Source organism: Oikopleura dioica, chromosome 1 (assembly GCF_907165135.1).
Source record: "Oikopleura dioica chromosome 1, OKI2018_I68_1.0, whole genome shotgun sequence".
NCBI classification, from domain to species: domain Eukaryota; kingdom Metazoa; phylum Chordata; class Appendicularia; order Copelata; family Oikopleuridae; genus Oikopleura; species Oikopleura dioica.
In genome coordinates, this window is record NC_137291.1 from 6,362,883 (window position 1) to 6,381,766 (window position 18,884).

The 18,884-nt window shown below is 43.4% G+C and overlaps 6 protein-coding genes across 6 annotated transcripts; 3 read left to right on the forward strand and 3 right to left on the reverse strand.

Moving 5' to 3' along the window:
* The first annotated feature begins 2,871 nt into the window (after positions 1–2,871).
* On the forward strand, positions 2,872–5,892 carry LOC145708035 (N,N'-diacetylchitobiase-like). Its single transcript, XM_081785651.1, has 10 exons — positions 2,872–3,119; positions 3,161–3,972; positions 4,018–4,126; positions 4,172–4,599; positions 4,650–4,708; positions 4,770–4,921; positions 4,970–5,071; positions 5,152–5,325; positions 5,363–5,558; positions 5,621–5,892. Exons 1-10 carry the CDS (start codon positions 2,939–2,941, stop codon positions 5,868–5,870), a joined length of 2,463 nt encoding a protein of 820 aa, XP_081641777.1. The 5' UTR covers positions 2,872–2,938; the 3' UTR covers positions 5,871–5,892.
* On the reverse strand, positions 5,891–10,882 carry LOC145708026 (protein polybromo-1-like). The gene is made up of 8 exons (XM_081785638.1): positions 10,476–10,882; positions 8,015–10,404; positions 7,703–7,796; positions 7,423–7,659; positions 7,264–7,375; positions 6,380–6,538; positions 6,152–6,336; positions 5,891–6,109 (listed from the first exon to the last, which is right to left on the reverse strand). The coding sequence occupies exons 1-8, from the start codon at positions 10,830–10,832 to the stop codon at positions 5,987–5,989; spliced, it is 3,657 nt and encodes a 1,218-aa protein (XP_081641764.1). The 5' UTR covers positions 10,833–10,882; the 3' UTR covers positions 5,891–5,986.
* Positions 10,883–11,013: 131 nt separating this feature from the next.
* On the reverse strand, positions 11,014–11,415 carry LOC145711811 (uncharacterized). Its single transcript, XM_081789501.1, has 2 exons — positions 11,293–11,415; positions 11,014–11,246 (listed from the first exon to the last, which is right to left on the reverse strand). Exons 1-2 carry the CDS (start codon positions 11,405–11,407, stop codon positions 11,014–11,016), a joined length of 348 nt encoding a protein of 115 aa, XP_081645627.1. The 5' UTR covers positions 11,408–11,415.
* Positions 11,416–11,925: 510 nt separating this feature from the next.
* On the forward strand, positions 11,926–13,081 carry LOC145710004 (tabserin-like). The gene is made up of 4 exons (XM_081787687.1): positions 11,926–12,081; positions 12,121–12,415; positions 12,463–12,520; positions 12,572–13,081. The coding sequence occupies exons 1-4, from the start codon at positions 11,933–11,935 to the stop codon at positions 12,646–12,648; spliced, it is 579 nt and encodes a 192-aa protein (XP_081643813.1). The 5' UTR covers positions 11,926–11,932; the 3' UTR covers positions 12,649–13,081.
* A 694-nt stretch (positions 13,082–13,775) lies between these two features.
* LOC145711812 (uncharacterized) lies at positions 13,776–15,633 on the forward strand. Its single transcript, XM_081789502.1, has 5 exons — positions 13,776–13,921; positions 14,040–14,355; positions 14,397–14,463; positions 14,631–15,227; positions 15,308–15,633. Exons 1-5 carry the CDS (start codon positions 13,776–13,778, stop codon positions 15,631–15,633), a joined length of 1,452 nt encoding a protein of 483 aa, XP_081645628.1.
* A 1,512-nt stretch (positions 15,634–17,145) lies between these two features.
* Positions 17,146–18,677, reverse strand: LOC145711813 (uncharacterized). The gene is made up of 8 exons (XM_081789503.1): positions 18,616–18,677; positions 18,452–18,541; positions 18,231–18,399; positions 18,083–18,170; positions 17,829–18,014; positions 17,552–17,783; positions 17,313–17,509; positions 17,146–17,274 (listed from the first exon to the last, which is right to left on the reverse strand). The coding sequence occupies exons 1-8, from the start codon at positions 18,650–18,652 to the stop codon at positions 17,146–17,148; spliced, it is 1,128 nt and encodes a 375-aa protein (XP_081645629.1). The 5' UTR covers positions 18,653–18,677.
* Between the last annotated feature and the right edge of the window lie 207 nt (positions 18,678–18,884).

Genomic DNA, 18,884 nt, shown 5'->3' on the forward strand with positions numbered 1-18,884 from the left:
TAAAGTTCTATCTCTCCTAAGTCAAAATGAACCTCAAAAGTTGCATCGAAGACCAAACTTTGAAGAAAGAATCGATCGTTGTTGAGAAAGGCGTTGATAAAATACTCACACTCGTCGTTGTTCATTCCAAACTCATTTGTATATGAGTAGTCGTTAGGAGCCATAAGTCCAGAGTAGCAATACGGCGGATGTTCGTATTTGACCAGAGATCCAATCCACTCGTTGCCGAGCGTAAGGAACTTTCCTTCTTTTTCAAGCAACAAGGAGTACATCATATTTGAAAGAACAATACTCCTGGTAACCAGAACGAGTAGCAATCGCCCAAGATCGGTCTTTCTCTGGTTCTAGTCAAAATCATTCTATAGAGAGTCGTTGGTTGGGCAACCACTTATCCCCCGGTACTGCGGGCCGGTAGGAGTCCTAACAATCAGTCTCTAAGAACCGTTTTCAGAGGCACAACATGAACCAAATCAAGATCCCTGAACTCGACCGGTTTTGCGATCTCGTCCTTTCGCCATCCTTTCTCGAGTTCTTCACTTTTTCTGATCCGATTAAGCGCGACGGTCTTTGATATTTTGATCCACCCATCTCCGATTCTGATGCTCATCAGGTAGAAAATCCCACCAAAACTTATTGAAGATACTTTTGCGTTGATATGATTGCTTGCGATGTAGCCTTGAGCAGTTTCAAATCGATTCAAATTGTAATCAGGGGCGTAGTAGTAGCATTTGTCATTTCTCTTCGAAGGAGAGCAAATAACGACAACGGGAAAGACACTTTTTCCATGGTCTTTTCTTCTTATTTGAATATGATGATTTCCAATGGAAGAGGAAAAATGAAACATAAAGTAGCCAGTGCTAAAGAATCATAAGCGAATTTGATGATAACAGTACCCTTGAAAGTTTCTGTTTCGAATAAACAAAACGGTCTCTCCATTCTCGATAACTCGTTTCAGATTACCCTTTGCATCTACCAGGTAATGATGTCCGTTGAGAAAAGAAGCTCCAATGACCTTCAAAGTTTCAAAACAAGAGTTATGCTAAGTTCGCACCAGATTTTTCAGAAACTTTCATGATGTGTTAGGGGTTCTTCTTCAGTATTGATTTGCACTGTAAAGTTATCCTTCCTGGAAAAATCGAAGAGAACAAGAGGGTATTTTGTAATCTTCTCCTCCCGTAGTTCTTTTCGCCGGTAAATTGCGAGTGATTTCTCTTCCTCCTTACGACCAAAAACTTTCACTTCTCCCCTTTTCAGATCCCAAGCGGGAATCATCGTCGGTTCGTTTTGTATTTTCTCGCACTGATAATACTCACAAGGGCATCCCGATTTACAGTACTTTTCAAACGGACAGATTTGACCCGCGTCAGAAGAAGTTCTGGTTATTTCAAAACATATAATTTCGCATGGACTAAAACTTGCAGTCTTCGTTGATTTCAAAATAATACTTCTTGAACACAAGTGGCGGCAAATTTTCTGATCTTTTCTTCGTTTTTTAAAACACTAGAATTTTTTTTATAATTCTTTTTTGAAAACGAAGCATAGAAATTCTGCTTTCTGCATCGTAAAAGATTGATTTCGTTTTCTTTTTCCGTGAAAACCAGAGCTGGCTCATTTCGACTTTCGAGCTTAGTGAACTCATCCGGCAGATTAAACTCTCTTGTGGTTTTACAACCGTAAAGAAGATGCGCACAGTAATCCATTTCGGTAGTCCTGATACACTCTTTGAAGCGGGCTTGGCAGACAGAGGTCAAGTAGGTAGGCTGGATTCTCGAGGCGAGCAAGGAATAATAATTGGCTTGAATGAACAATCAAAAAAAGAAAGAAGTCGTGACTTACAGATGACAATGATGATGAACCAAAAAATGACGCCAAAGAACATGTAAGAAACAAATTGTTTCTTAGTCGCGTAGCCACTAAAATTCAGTGCTGATGTTTTCAAATAGCTAAAAACTCACTGGACAGCAAAGCGTTTCCACGATTTCCAGGCATCATCCTCTTCGAATTCATCCGAAAACAAGCCAGTGTATTTGTTAGGCTTTGTCGTTTTCCGGCTTTCGAATTCGAGCGTCTGCCTCAGTCCTTCTCTTTTTATTTCGATGATATTTAGTAGCTCCATTTCACTTTTGATGAATTTTCTGGCTCTTTTCATTTTAACCTTCGTCTTGTCAATCAGTCCCGATTCATTTATACCCTCATCCGCCGATATATTTAACTCCTCTGCTACTCGTTTTGCCTCCTTTAGACTCATTTTAAAATCTTTCATTCCATTCAAGTACTTTGGCATAAAGAAACCCCCACCAAGCTCTGGCAATGTGGTCTTCACCTTGTCTGGCCGGAGAACTGTACCCTCTGCGGTGTTCCACAAAGTTCCAATGCAATTACATTCGAGGCATCTAACCAGCTGTTCCTGATGCGCTTCAATGATCGTTTCATCGTCAACGGGCTTGATCTCTTCCTCTTCTTCTGTGCCAAATTTAAAAATCATTGAAGACGACTGTCAGACTCGCGAAATGAGTAAAAACGTCGGGTTCTTGATCTATACCGAGCTCGTAATTGCTATGATCTTAAGCTTCCTGCCCTTCAAAAATGCAGAGCAAAGAAGACATCATCGTCTTGAGTTTGTTCAAGTTCGTATTTAAATTTTAAAAATACAAAAAATAAATTCTTGAGAAATGAGTCTCTTGTGTCGCCATAGGAAGAAAATTTCTTAAACCAAAACATTTCTGACAGACATATAGACAATAAACAAAATATAAAACAAAAGGGCGAATCATTTCATTCAAGTTCACATCCGAAAAGACGCAAATCACCGTAAAACGTTGCCTATAAAATGGCACGTATTCTCGATTGCATGTCATATTTACTCAGTTACTATTTGCCCCGAACTTTTTATAAAAGAGATTTTTCCTTGCTCTAGCATTTGTTCCAAATATCTAAGATGAGGCTTCCTCTTCTTTTTTCGGGAATTTTTTGCCACGATGGTCCCCACTCGTGGCCAATAAATAGACTTACAAATACAGAGATATCAGTAAAAGTCAACAGTAATTGGCTCGACAAAGGAGGTTACGAGTTCGAACTTTTTATCACTCCTTCTGGAGATTTGGCTAACAATGCAACACGTATGTACTGGTTTTTTGATTTTATGCTTATTCGATTAAAGACAAATGGGAATTGTGCTTTGACACACCGATGCCGACTGGAGAGACAAGCGAACAAATGCAACAAGCCCGAGAGTTGCCAGGTCTTTCGCTGGGCTTCAGAAATTGCAATATTTTTCAATACCCTGGTACTCATCGTTGTCTCCGCGACTGCGATTCGCATCCAAAAGATGAAGAAATTGGCTACAAAATTATCGCTAATCCTCATTCACTTGCGAAATCAGATTTCTTTGGGAACTTTTACTTCGTGACTCATGATGACAGCCAAAAACACGGGGATGAAAACACACGACAAGCATATTTTAGTAAAAGCGAAGTTTCACGCGCGGAGCCTGTATATATAAGTGCCATCTATCTCATCGACCTTGATCAAGAATTCATTGCAATCGAAGAGGTATTGAGTACTCAATGCAAAGGCTCTGTTTGCAAAACACAGGATTTTGTGCAAGACCCAACTGAGGAAAGCCAGCTACTTAACAAAGAATCCAGTAAGTGGCTACCGTGGACGCCTGAAGAACGATACGAACGAAACCAGAACGAAAACGATCCCTCGACAGACGCGGAAATCGCTCCAGTTACTGACGATTCTTTGGAAATACGAGTGTTGCACGTTGACATCGCAAGAAATTTCCACAGCCTGGAAACGTTGGAAAAAATACTCAAAGAAATGGCCGTGGTGAACATGACGCATCTTCATCTACATGCGACGGATGATGAAGGTTGGAGGATTGAGATTCCTGCCTTGCCAGAATTAACGACAATCGGAGCTCATCGATGTGCTCCTATTCAAAACGAGCCATGCATGATTCCTCAGGTTACTAAACAATACCTCAGAACAAGGTTAATTAAAAAAATTCAGTACGGAAGTGGGTTATCTAAGGACGCACCACAAAATGGCTTCCTTAGTGTCGACCAGTACAAGCAGCTCCTGACGACTGCTGCCGACCTTGGAATCCACGTCATAACAGGTAGCCTCGAGTGAACTTTCGAGTGTCTTTGAAGTTTAATTTGAGAAATAAACGGCCCTGGACACGCGCGCGCTGCTATAGAAGCAATGAAACTTAGAAACGACGAAACATTCTTCCTTCACGATCCCAATCAGACCGTTTTCGACGTTCCTAGCGTGCAATTCTTCACCGATAATGTAATGAATCCCTGCCAGGAATCCACTTGGACTTTCTTGGAGACAGTGATTTCTTATCTCAAATCCGTGCACGACGAATTCAATGGTTTCCATGAAATCATTCATCTTGGAGGCGACGAAGTAGCACATCTAAATTATGCTGGGGATCAAAAGTTCCCCTGGGAAAATTTTCCGTCTTGCGAGAAAATGATCGAGGCAAATAGACAAGATCCAAACAGCTCTTGGGAAAACGGAAGACCCACGGATATGAGCGAGCTTCAGTGGTATTTTACTTCAAAGTTCATGAAAATTGTCAAGGTAAAACGCTTCCGTTAATATTGACAGGCTCCTAAATCAAACGTCCTCAGGATAATGGCTTTACAGCGGGAGCTTGGGAAGAGTCCTTCCTGGACAAGTGGACCGATAAAGGATAGCGGTTCTAAATCAAGGAAGATATCTGACTTGATTTACGATTTTCAACCGCAAGTAGCGTTTCCAAAAGTCCAGCCACTCGAGAAATTCGGAATGACTGCTTCTGACAATGTCCACGTATTCGTCTGGAACATTGACTGGGAATCAGAAGTGAAAGACTGGCCATACCAATTTGCAAACGAAGACTACAAAGTTGTCATGACGCCCGGTTAGTTGAGAGGAGTTCGAATTTGAACATGATTCTTTCTTTTGTTAGCTACGCATCTGTATTTGGACCATCCGAATGAGCCGCATCCTTCGGAAACGGGATTTTACTGGGCGAATAGATTTACTGATATGAAGATTATTTACGGCTTCCAGGAAGGGCTTTTATATCACTGAATGCATCAATCATAAGAATAACCCCTTCATGTGGCGATAAGTCGTAAGCTCCAAAAAAGGTCTATGATTTGTACAAAAACTCTGCTTTCGCCATGAATTGGTCCCCTCTCGGCCCCGGAACTCCTGTGCCACCAAACTACAAATGCGATGCAAACGGGCAAGATGCTTGTGTCAAACTAGAAGAGTCGAAAAAGTCAAACATTGTTGGTCTTCAATGCTCAACTTGGAGCGGTAAGGCCGCGGAAGATTTCTCCCCTATCATATTCAGAGTCGCTGCTAACATCCGAACTGCTCCTGAAAAATATCTTCCCTCGAGTGTACGCTTGCGCAGCCCGGGCTGCTCAACCTACCCCAGTTTTTGACACGGCCGAAACTCCAGAATTCGATGCCGATTTCACTAAATGGGTTTCAAAAGTCAAGCCTCACATGCAACGACTTTCAGATAACGATGTCGATTTCTATTTAGGAACGGAATTTACACAATGTTAAAACTTTTGAAAGTGAAACTGGTGTAAATTATAAATGAAGCGCCTCCTGGAGCAAAATGCGAAAATGGCAAGGTCCTAACAAATCACCAGATTCCGGGAATCGACGTAATTGTCGAGGAGAACGATTCTATTCGCGAAGACTCTGTCTTCACCGCCCAAGCTACTCTTGGGAAGACGAAGAGCCGCTCCGTTGAGATTACCTGCGAATCTGCTGGCGATGGAGATGGGGGTGGAAGCGCTTCAGTTGCGTTTTTCTCCCTTTCTATGATTGCGATGCTCCTTGTTTAATAAAATTGACAAATCAGCTAATGAGCAAGATGTTTTATTGGAAGGCAGTTTGTAAGTTAGACATGTGATAATAAATTTTACTAAAATGGAATTCGGGAGGATGAAAGAAAGGAGATTTAGCATTCTGTATTCGACTGCGGATTCACAGCATCGCGGAGGAGGACGTCTTTCAGATGAACGAGGGCTTGCTTCAGGCTTCGGTGGTTGCCCTGGTTTCGTAGCCAGTGCGTTGGAAGATTCTTAAGAAAGAATTAATACTACAAAACTTTCTGAGGGCTTACCATCGTTTCTGCTCGCTGAGGATGAACAGAAGCGATCATCTTGTCCCACTTCGAAGCAGGTGGCTTTCCACCGTCCAAACCTTCCATGTACTTCATATAAGCATCCGAGTGAAGAACCCTCGTCGGTTTGGGAGGATTCGTTACCAACGGTCCAATCGCTCGTGATTGAATTTCTCCTTGTCGAACTAAAAATCCGTGAAGATGTGAAACAAATTGTCTCTTTCTTACCGTTTGTGTGGGGTTTCATCGGGCTCTGAGCAATTCTAGTGACGGTGTGTGTTTGAGCGACGGTTTGAGCTTGTGCGATTGGATTTGCTGCGACGTACTGTTGCGGTGTTGCTGGAGGCGGGTGTCCATTTGCTTGGCCAGGGCTTTGAGGCTGGAATGCTACGAAAAGGAAGGTTAGAATGATGTGGAAAATATGAAGAAAAAATAAGTTTTTGTTTGATAAATGAAGTTCATGCAAAAATAAAAGAGAGTTGGGATGATAAATCGTCGTTTTTTCTTCTGAGAAAATCTTACTGGAAGAAGTATTTAAACTTGATATCTTGACAGGCTTGAGGTTCCCAAGAGTTCTATTTGCTTCCTTTGTCTTTTGTTGAGTACTTGCCTCGGGAAATTCGACTGGCTCAAGGATAGTCGCAAAATCATCAATCGGTGCGATTGGTATTTTTCCTTTTATAAGTTTGTTTCTCAGCGATTTCACAGAATTTAATGCGTCACTGTGCACTTGCTAAAGCTTCGAGTTACTTACCCGTTGTTTCTTTTCAAAAGCTACCTTTGTTTTTATCAATTTTGCTTGTAAATCATGTAAATCTGCGAGCGTTCGGTGTTTTTTCTCATGTTTGCTTGTAATGTCGCTTTGAGACCCCTCAAATGTCTCCTGATTTGCCCCAAACCCTGGCTAACAGATTCTTTTAACAGGCATATCGGGCTGTTGATGCGTTAACGAGGGCTTTAGTTCTTTGAATGCTTTCCTTGAGCTGGGTCTGAGGGCTCGCAAAGGATGTTATCTAATGACTCCCAGTTTGGCGCCCATTCGTTGTCATTAAAAATGGGAATAACAGGCACCTGCGCGACGTGACGACTGCGCTCAGAGACCCAATACTTACCCTGCGAGTGGTTAGAATCTTCGCCGACGGAGTCAGATTCGAGCATTTCCATTTCGCGGCGTCGCTTGTCTTCGACTTTCTGTTGGTCGAGTCTTTTCTGCGCCTCCGCGACCTAAAAGGATCAATTCAAAATGAAACATCAACAGACCAGCAATTTACCTTTGCTTTGGCCTTATCTTCATATTCCTTCTTCTCTTCAGCAGAAAGCGCTCGCCAACGCTCTCCGATGATCTTTGACAAATCGCCAAAGCCAGATTGCGGGTTTTCCTCTCGAACTTGTTTATTAACCGCGGCTGTGAAGAGAGTGTATCCAGTTTGAGATAAGCCAGAACCTTTCGTGCTTCCCTTCGTTCTTTTGCCTGTTTTGGGTGTTTCGGTTCGAGAGCTTTGCGTTTGCTGGAAAAAACGATTAAAAAGGGAAGGAAAAAATGATAATTACCTGCATTTGGGGAGTAAACGGCGCTCTCTGTATAGGTACAGGAGAAGAAATTGCCGGATAGCTCGGCCCAGGGGAATTAGCGAATGGATGAGGGCTACAGATGCATTAATTCCTTATGATCTCTCTCTTTTTTGAACTGAGATATACTCGCCAAGTTTGCCGATAAATTGAAAACAAAAACGCCTCGAAGAGAACCCAGAAAATGATCGATTTTAGGACTCGAAATTCGCGCGCATCTCATTCCAAAATCGATAATTTAGGGGTTCCCTTCGAGGGATTTATGGAAAATCTTGGGTTGTTCTTTCGTGTTACCTGTGGGACATTGGCGGCCTCTGAAGATGTGGCATCGGCATTCTATGCATGAATCCCGGCGGTGGAACTGGCGAGCCAGGGTGATGATAAGGCGATCCAGGATGCATCGGCGGACGAGCATGCATTTGCGGCGCAAAACCCGGTCGAGGAGGAAAGCCCTGGTGCGGGTGGTGCTGAGGCTGTTGGTGCTGCGCTGGAGTTGCAGCTCCGTTTTGCTGCGCTTCGAATGTTCGTTTGCGAATTTCCGCTTTGACCATTTGATCGAGCCGTGGCGAAGGAGTCGGGAGCAGCGGAATCGGCTTGTCGGTGAAGTAAAAGTACTCGTCGTCGACGACGCGGTTCGACGGAGAATAACGCTTGAAGCTTCGAATCTTTTTCAGCATCAATTTCGGCTGTCCGTTTTCGATGAATTCTTTGTAGTTCGCCTCGTGGAAGTACACGTGATTTTCCTGGATATTCACTGGTCGCATTGTTTGGAAGTCAGGCTTGACGAGGACGCAGCATTTTCCGCGAATCGTATGCATCGGAATTATGTGCTCCGTTCCAGTCATGATGAGTTCTTTGAAGTGAAAGTTTCGCACTGGCTCGTGTTGGCACTCTTCGGGGCGGTGGTACATAATGGCTTTGCACATGACGTTGTTTTGATGATCCTTCCAGATTTTGACAATCCTGGCGATTCTTGGCCCGCGGGTGTCGTTTACCGAGAGGTAAACGCAGTCGTCGATTTTGTAGAGAATCGGAGGCATGTTTTGCTGCGGGTGGGGCATGTGATATTGCAGGAAATAGGTACAGCCGTCGTTGCCAAGGTTGATTTCGGTCTCGATATCTTCTGTTTCTACTTGGAACATGTTTGACATTGCGTCGACGTCCCATGTCTCGCCGTTTTGCGGGGAAAAGTCTCCTTCTTCACGTCGCTTTTTCAGATCTTCCAGGGAGTCTTCTATATCCCCCAGGCCATAAGCACAAGCAGGGGAGGAATAAAGCTGTCCGCTTTTTGTCAAAACATCTCGTTTTTCGATAAATTGCTTGTGCAGCTCCAGCGAAAGCTTCCAAATCTCATCTCCCGGCTCACATCGTTCGCGAATCGCCTCAAAGAGCGAGAAAACATGTCCTTGATAGACGTCGAGTCTTCTGTATCGCTTCGCGTCAAGCCAAACGCCAATGTCTCCCAATTTTCTCGGTCGATTTCTCTCCACTGGAATAAAATCGGCGAGGACTTCTTCGATCTTTTGAAAGTTCGAATTCGACAACATGTGTTTCTGCAAATCGCGCATCATCTGCTGAAGGAAGCTTTGAGGATCCTGAATTTTGAACACTGGATTTGGATCTTCCCGCGTTCCGTTTTCGATCATGTGCAAACAGTCGATCGCCACCTTGTGGAGAATCAGCGCATCCTGGTAGATCGTCGAACCGGGCTCGTTATAAATCGTCGCGTTTTCGAAGACAAGTAGGAGTTCTTCCATGAATTCTTCAATGTTCTTGTAGCCGTTTTCCTCTGGGATTTTTTTCACCCGCGCTTGGATTTTATCCAGATCCATTGGTCGCTTCACGACGCGATAATAGTCCGGCAGCTCGATTTTCGATGGCAGCGATTGAAACATCATCGCGAGATTTCGCCCCATTCCGTCTTCTTGCTTATTGACTCGGTGAAGGATGAAATCGTACTTGGTCTTTGGTCCGGCTCTCCAGCCAGGTTGAGTCATTGTCTCCGCTTTTCCTACCTTCTCCGGAGTGACAGGGATGTTCTTCTTTTGGCAAATCTCTTTGACCTTGTTGGTAGCTACTTGTTCGAGAATATTGGCGTCGATGAAGACTTGGGAGTTTGGCTCGTTGTATTGTTTGGCGTTTTTGCACATAAGACTAATGTCCTGCATTAGTTCTTCGAGAGAAGAGTACTGCCCGCTGGAGATCTTTTTGTCGATGCTGCCCATGTCCATCGGCTCCTTGATGATCTGGTAGTAGTCTGGGTAGATTTCCGGATCGGGTTTGACCATGAAGAGCGCGCAAACTTGCCGCCCGGTTGGATCTTTCTGGCTAAAAAGCGCGTTGTAGACAGATCGCTGGAGACGATTTCCTTTGGCTCTTTCTTCGTTGTTGTCCTGCGCGGAATTATGCGACTTGCGCCCCTTTTTCTTTGGCTCTTTTTTCTTCGGCGAAGGTTTTGGCGACGCGGAGCCTTCAGACATTTGATCGCCGAACTGCGCCTCGATCTCGATTCTCTTCGTCCTGGCGACTCGCATCATTTGCGTCGCGTCCATGAAGATTTGCGACCCCTCCATGTTGTATTCTCGAGCGTTGTTGCACATGAGCACGATGTCGTCTTCCATCTGCTCGAGGTTTTTGTATCGCCCTTTTATCACCTTCTGGCGGATTTTGTCCAACGCGATCGGCTAAAAATGAAGTTATTGTCTAAAAAAGACTACAAAAATTGAATAGGGTAAATGACAGAAGTCTTTCGTACCTGTGTAATATCTTCATAATAATCAGGATATTGTTTCTTCGAGGGGAGCTGCAAAAACGGCCCGGAAATCGGGTCTCCATCGCTATCTGTTAGCAGCACGATGTTATCAAAGAACAGCGAGTACGGATCATCATTATCTCCGATCACGTAATCGTTTTCATCGTCCGGCCTTTCTGGCTTCACCGACGCCGGTTTCACCGCAGTCGGTCCCTTTTTCGCCGGAGTTGCTTTTGCCGATTTCGCTGCTTTCGGAGTTTTGGCCGTTTTTCGCGGTCGTGGAATCGGGATTTCTTCCTCAGACTCCTCCTCTGCTTCGTCTTCCGATTCCTCTTCGCTGGAACTCGCATTGCTAGCCATTTTCGCCAGCGTCTTTTTGAAAACTGCCCATAGTGCGCAACCATCAATATACTCCTGTAGTGGGCTCGGAAACAAAGAATTTGAGCTCAGGAAAAGGTAAGGAAAGCGATTCATAAAAAGCCGCGTAGCGGCTTTGTCAGAATAGAAAGAATAGAATAAAAGGGTTTCCTCAGGATTCTATTCAAGTTGTAGAGCCCAGTTCCTTGTCATTTACGTCGTAGAACTTTTTCGCGTTGTCTGTGAGTAGTTCTACGTCTTTTTGAAAAAGATCGAAATCAGGATACTCGTCGTTTCTTATTTTTCGCTGGATAGTGGAAAGATCAATTGGGGATTCGATGATTTTGTAGTATTCCGGATTCGAGCGTTTTTGAGGGAGACGGTTGAAAGGAGCGCTGATAAGGTCCCCGCTGTCGTCTAAAATGGGGGTGATAAGCATGGAAGATAGAAGGGAAAACTTTACCTTTGTAAGTTTTCATCGCGTCGAAGATTTCTTGGAACTTGGCTGGCTTGAACTTTTTGGGACTTGGGGTGCCCGCGACGGAGCCACCTTTGCGGCGAGCCCCGCTTTTTCCCATTTCGAACTTTTCTGAAGATTTTGAATTTTAACGAACAGAAAATAATAAAGCTTCTCAAAACAAAGAAAAAATAGATCAATAAGTGTCTGGCAGTAAATATAGAGCCTATCGCGAATTCTTAATGACTCTGAAAAAGAGCTGTTTTCATTTTATCATTTTCTCTTCACAAGTCATTCTCTCTTTCGCTTTTTTGTCGAAAAACGAACATTCATTACGCGCTCGATTTCCCGCCCAAAAAAAGCTGAAAATCGCCCACGCGCGCGACCGTGGGAAAACGCAACGCCCAGGGCTGGAAGCAGAAATCAACGAAGAAAACAGACAAAAAATGCAAAAAATGGAAAATGTCTGAAAACAATCGGAAATCTCTAATGTTCGAGTTTGTCCATGTTTTACTTCAGTTGTAGATATCGATCGATTATGGGTCCCCCCCCCCGGAGTACAATTCTGAATTGGAAGAAATCTCTAGAAAAGTTGTTATCTTCTGACTGAAAATGCTGCTAGTTTCAGATAAAGAAATCTTCAAAAATGAGAGTTTTGAGCATTCTCCTGTTTTTTCTTGCGGCAGATGCAAAAAGAAAGAAACGAGGAAGAGTCAAGGGAGGAACGAAAGTTAACAGCGCCACCAAATATCCCACTTATGTGGCGCTTGTTAAAAAAAATTTCTTTCCTTTTTGGTAAGAAAATAATCAAAATTCTTATTTTCAACTTTCTAGCGGCGGATCGATTTTGGACGAAACAACGATCCTTACTGCTGCTCATTGCCTACCCAGCACTGATCACATCATCGTCTTTGGAACGAACAAACGGGGAAGCACCCTTTCCAGCAGCGAAAAACGCACCAACACGGTCGGAATCAAAAGCGTCAACATCATTGGTAACATCATTGCGGGGAAAAATACGTGGAACAACGACTGGGCTATTGTGAAGTTGGCGAAACCGCTTCAATTCGGACCGACTGTGGCAAAAGCTGAGCTTGGCACTTGGAAAGAGTTTGAGCAATATGTTTTGGTAAACGATGAATTCAAACTCGTTTTGACTAAGTTTGTGTTTTTAAGAAAGGAAACGATAAATGTACTGTAATTGGAAACGGTAGAACGGATGGACAGTATTCAGGTAAACTCGACTACACTGTACTTCTCGATTTAGAATTTAATCATTTTTCAGAGGTTATGAAAGAAGGCAAAGTCAGCTTCGTAAAACCAAAACCTTCTGTCGGGGGATCCGATCCGCGCCAGCAATGAGACACTGCATGAATCTGGGAGGGAAGAACTGTTTCGTCTTCAAAAACACGGAAAGAGTGCTTGTCGGTTCTGGTGACTCCGGCGGGCCGATGTTCTGCAAAGGCGACGGTGGCAAAATGAAAGTGTTTGGAGTTGCCTCTTGGGCGACGAACGGCCCGGCGAGTGACCTTCAAAAAGGGTTCATGGGCTACGCTCCTGTTTTCTCTCCAGAGGCGCAGAAACACCTCGGCCAGTGGAATCCTCAAAACAGACCGCCGAATGCAAACACTTTCCAGGGCTTCGACAAAATGATGGAATATTATTTTTTCAAGAAAGAACTGCCTGATTGGGCGAAAGGCTCTGCATCCTCCTCAGGCTCCTCCTCATCAGGTTATTCAACTGGTTCTTATCAAAGTGGAAGAAGTTCTTCCACTGGATCATCTTACCAGAGTCAAAATTCGCGCTCGCAAGGCAGGGTTCAATTTTTATGAATTAAAATTGTTCAACCAATTCAAAGAAAAAAAAAACGACAAACCCAAAAAAGGCACGACAGGTGGAAAATTGCCCCGATGCTCTTATTGCCCTCCACGAAACAAGCCTCTTCAGGCCCCCAAGAGAAGCCAATACAGTCAGCCTCAGTACAAGCCACCACCTTCATATGCCAGAAATCCCCCTTCTCGATCGCCGTATTCCGGCTCTTCTTCATCGAACAACCGATATCCCTCGAGAAAACCAGTTTATAATTCTCGCAATTCCGGTTACACTGGCAATTCCCGATCGTATAATTCTGGTTCTCCCTCTGGATCATCCTACCAGAATCAATATTCAAAATATTCTCCGAGGAAACCATCTTACAATCCTCCGAAATCTGGCTACGGCTCGCGAAATTCTGGCAATTCTGGATCACCAAGCTCAAACGCCCGGCCCAACTATCAAAATCGAATCAGTGGTCGATACAGACCCGGAGGATAAGAAATCATGTTTTCTACAAATTTCACTGTTTTCTCATTTTAACTGCCCTGTTATCAAAAATAAATATTTTTCGAAAAATTCAAAATTTCAATTTCAATTTTGCTCGTAAAAATCTCTAGAAAAACTGTTTTCTTCTCGCTAAAATGTCCTCCAGCGTCAGAAAAGAGTGACAAAAAATGAGATTATTGAGCATTTTTCTTGTTTTTCTAGCGGCTGATGCAAAGAGAAAGAAACGAGGAAGAGTCAGGGGAGGAACAAAAGTTCGCAGTGCAACCAAATATCCTTCTTACGTCGCGATGTTGCGGTTTAATCAACATTACTGGTAAAGAAAAGTCAAAAATGAGAGATTTATTTTCTCTTTTGAATTTCTCGAAAACATGAATGATCAAAAATATTTTAGAACAACAACGAGTTCGACAATTTTTCATCTCAATTTCTAGTGGCGGATCGATTCTGGACGAAACAACGATTCTAACCGCCGCCCACTGCAAACCCCGAAACAGTGATCTCGTCGCCTTCGGAACAAACAAGCGAGCGGAACACCTTTCAAGCAGCGAAAAACGCACCAACACGGTCGGAATCAAAAGCGTCAAGCTGCTCGGCAGAAAGCTCACTGGCAGCTCGCACAGCAAATGGGACGAGAAGATTTGGGACAATGACTGGGCAATCGTAAAATTGGCGAAACCGATTCCACTTGGACGAACTGCTGCGAAGGCGGAGCTTGCTACTTGGAAGGAATTCGAGGAAAATTTATTGGTAAGCTCGAATAAACATTTTTTCTCCAAAACCATTTTCAGAACGGATCAAATAATAAATGCACAATTATTGGCAACGGCATAACAGATGTCAAAGGACAATTTTCAGGTACTAACCGATTCTCTTGATTCGGCAACCTGCGAAGAAAACCTGAGTCAGGTTTTGAAGAGCTTAGCGGCTTTTTTGTTTTAGTTCTTCAAAACCTGACTCAGGTTTTCTTCACAGGTTGCCGAGACCAGACTATTCTATCAACCGTTTTCTTAACCCATTTTTAGAGGTTCTAAAAGAAGGAACAGTGACTTTCGTCTCCGAGAGTCCGAAAACATCTGGTTTCCGAACAATTTGGAACTGCAACAAGAGATCCGGCAAAAACTGTCTTCTCTTCAGAAACAGCAACAGGGCGATCGTCGGTGCTGGCGACTCCGGTGGGCCGATTTTCTGCAAGGGCGACGGTGGCAAAATGAAAACGTACGGAGTTGCTTCCTGGGCCTCGAAAGATGGCAAGTCAGATGATAATACTTTGACGATGGGATTTGCGCCTGTTTTTTCGCCTGATGCCCAGAAACACTTTGGCCAGTGGAATCCCCAAAATAGGCCGCCAAATGCCAGCACTTTCAAGGGTTTTGACGAGTTGATGAATCACATGTTTTTTCCGGAGAAAATGGGCCCTTTCCCTCAGTGGGCCAAAGTTTCCGGATCCTCTTCAACAACAAGATCCTCCTCCTCACCATCAAAATCATCTTCATCATCGAGATCATCCCATTCATCAAGCGGTAGATCATCGTCATCAGGTTATTCTCGTGGATCTTATGGTAATCAAAGAAGTTCTGGATCATCCTACAAAAGACCGAATTCGAGCTCACAAGGAGTGGGTTAAATCTTTGCTTTAATATCGACTATATTAGAAAGAGTATAAGCGTAATAATTTACCGAAAGAGATAACCCCAAAAAGCTTCCTCTAGTGGAAACTCGCCCGGATGCACCTGCCCCCAAGAAAACAAGCCGCCACAGGCTCCCCAGCGAAAGCAATACAGACAGCCTCAATACAAGTCACCCCCTTCATATGCCCGAAATTCCCCTTCTCGATCGTCGTATTCCGGCTCTTCTTCGTCGAACAACAGATATCCGTCGAGAAAGCCCACGTATAATTCTCGCAATTCTGCTTATTCCCGTTCGTATAATTCTGGCTCTGGTTCCCGAAATTTTGGCAACTCTGGATCACGTTCGAACTCTCAGCCCAGCTACAGAAATCGAATGAGCGGACAATACAGAGGATAAAAATTATTTCTTTTAATTTTACTGTTCCCACATTTAAACTGCCCTATAATCGTCAATATAATATTCTCCTTAGTTTGATATCATTAATTTTCAGCAGGAGCGAGCTCAGACTACTAATTTGGAAGAAAGTGAGTCTGATTGCTGCTATTAAACAGAATTCGTCTAAAACTCTACTGAGCCGGTAATTTCAGGGCTTAGGCCCCACCGCGCCGGCAAAAAATCACCGCTTGTCGGAAAGTCGATTCAATCATAGGATACGCTAACCGAGAAGCCCGCGATTCTTGCTGACATGACGTTGATTTTGTGAGAATCAAGGCTAACTAGTTGTGATTCACAAGTATGAGTATCACGGATAATTTCTTCAAAAAATCTGATATGATGTTTGAAGGCTCTATCGGAAGAATACGCCGGTTGGTCTCAGGATCAACTTTTCACTTGTAAAGGAAGCAGTTTTATATAAAGAGAATGCCTAGTTTTGGAAAATGCGAACTCCCGGAAGACTTGAATCTAGATGAGTACTCGCAAGTTAACAAGTAAGAATCTCTCGTTGAACATCAAATTGAAGATATTTTCAGCGATGAAAGACCAGAAGAGCAGACAGCCCCGGGAACAAGTCCCTCCCAATCTCCCCCGCCTTATTTTTCAGTCGTCGTTAATAATTCTCCGAGTGCACCCTCTACCTCAGAACTTGCAACGGAACAAAAATCATGGATGGAAAAACTAAAGGGCATTTCGATTATTTTGAAGATAGTTATCGCTCTCTTTACAATCGGAGGAATAGTGACGCCGATAGTCGTTTCAAAAACAAGTCTTCGTTCGGCTCCAGTTTCAATTGAAAAGGTAGACTACTCTTTCCTTTATTTTATTGTCAATCGTCAAAAAAAAAACGAAATAGATACGATGCGTTGAATTCCGACCGATGACGTCAGATTTTTCTGACTCGACATTTCCCTCTTCAAAGGCAACCTGTAACCGAATCGGAGGCGAAGTGGCATTTTTCTTGAACCAGCAAGAATTTGAGTTCTTCGAAGACCGAGATCATCCTAACGAGGAGTGGTTAGGAATTTTTCGTGTGAATGGAAACCAGTGGTTCACGCCTTTGGGAGAAGAAAGTCCAGTTTTGAATTGGAGAGCGGGCGAACCAAGCAACCTTGAAGGCCGCGAAGATTGTGTTCAAAGAAGATCGACTGGTAAATGGAATGACGTTCCTTGCGATTCTTGGAACAGAAGCTTTTCATGCAGAATAGAAAGAATTCTTAATGCTCCTTCCAAATGCAATGAAAATGAGCTGAAATCTTATCGTTAAATAAAAGAATTGTGACAACAAAACAAGACACAAGTATTTTTTCGCTCTTTTCTCTTCCTTGATTTCTTAAAGTACCATAAAAATTCAGACAAGTCATTTCGTTTATTATCAATATGAGTTCTTTTTAAAGATTTTCGCGAAAGAATCGATCATATTCTCCAACGCATCGGCGATGATTTCCAACATGTTGACTGTTTGGGTTAAAACTATTTTTCAAAGCGATTTTGAATAGAAAAGAAGCTTTGAACCCAAGCTTTGAAATCATGAATGACATCGTTAAATGTTCCATTTTCCCCAAGAACGTCCATTACTCCTTCAAGAAATGCCTCGTAAGCCTTAAAAATCAGGAGTTGAAACCTCTTTCAAGGGGAACCTGATGGAAGGGCTTGTCTGAAGCGCTGAGCCTGTCGATAATGAGCATGATCTTGTCGATAATTTCCATTTTGCCGAAGTCCTTCAAGAATTTCGAAACGCTCTTTTTCACGAGTTTCATGAATTGAGCCGGTTTCAGATCTCCGTTTGGGTCAAAAGTAAGTTCTAGCGCTCGGAGGAGATCAAGGAGGAGAATATCTAAAACCGGGCTTTTCAATATATTTTCGAGAAAAATCTTACCTTTCGGCGATTCGACAGAAAAGCCATCATCATACGTCATTTTTTCAATGAGTTCGACAACTTCATCAAAGAGCACAACCGAAGCTTCCTCAATCGCTTCGTCCAATATTTTGAAGATTCGCTTTTTCGCTTCGTTGAGAACTTCCTTGATGGGCCGGGAAGAGTCGGGTCCAAGTTGGTCTTCGAGAAGATCAATGACGACGTCGATGACGTCTTCTTTGAAGTTGGCTATCTAAATGGGAAATTAGCGAACTGTATTCTTGAAAAGTGTTATTACAGTCACATCTTTGTCGAAGTCAAGATTGCTGGTCAAAATGACCATCACATCTTCCAGGTCATCTTTGAGTCTGATCAAGAGTTCCGCCATCTCTTTACCAAGTTTTTCTTTGAGTGACTCGAAATCTTCCAAATCGTTGTTGAGCAAATCGGCGACTTTTTCAAAGAGCTTTGCGCCGATTCGAATCTGAAATTGGCAGTTGGAAAAATGCCCTTTTGATCACGAGTCTAAATTTGACAAAGTTTTGACGTTACACTGAATTGGGGTCGGACAAAGTCTGGCATGAACTTCCGCTGGAAGAGGGAGAAGATCTTTTTTATCCAGTTTTTCGGGCGGAGATTGCTTTTTGAAGAGTTATTTCACCGTAAAAACTTATAAGAAAAGGAGTAATGAAAACCATAACTCCAGTCAAACTTTCCGCTTTCGGCCATCAAATTGCCGAACCAGTCCTTGATATTAAACACTCGCACTTGAGGCGCGGGCATAATGACCGGCCCTTGAGCCATTTCTTCTTCGTAATCATAGGGCACCGCCTCGGGCCCTTGTTCACTCTCCTTCGCAATTTCGGCGACTAAAAAGGCCCAAATCAAAATCCTCGAGCTGTTTTGCTAGCCTAGCCAGACCTTGGTTGTAAGTAGGGCAGCATTTTGTACGGCCCATCGCGCAGCTGTTTTTGAAACACTTTGGCACCCATTTTCCGTCAATATAAACCGCTGTTTTGCGATGAATTTTTGTATAATTACAGTCAGTTTCGACCATCTCTCAGTTCAAATTCATCACGCGATTCCTGACGCGAGCGCTAGAAATGGCAAAATCAACCGCATTCTCAGCCAGCTACAGGTAGTAAAACGAAACTCTCACACAGGCAGCTTATGAGTTGGGCTCGTTTATATTCGCCGGGAGTGTCCAGTTTGGGAAGGGCGAGGCCAGAAAAGAAAACGTCAGAAAACAAATGCAACAGTAACTATGGTAAGACAGAAGATCAAAGAAAGAATGACTGGCCGATGAGTTCATTTTCTAGCAAAAACGATGAGTTCACCGGTTAGTTAGTCTTTT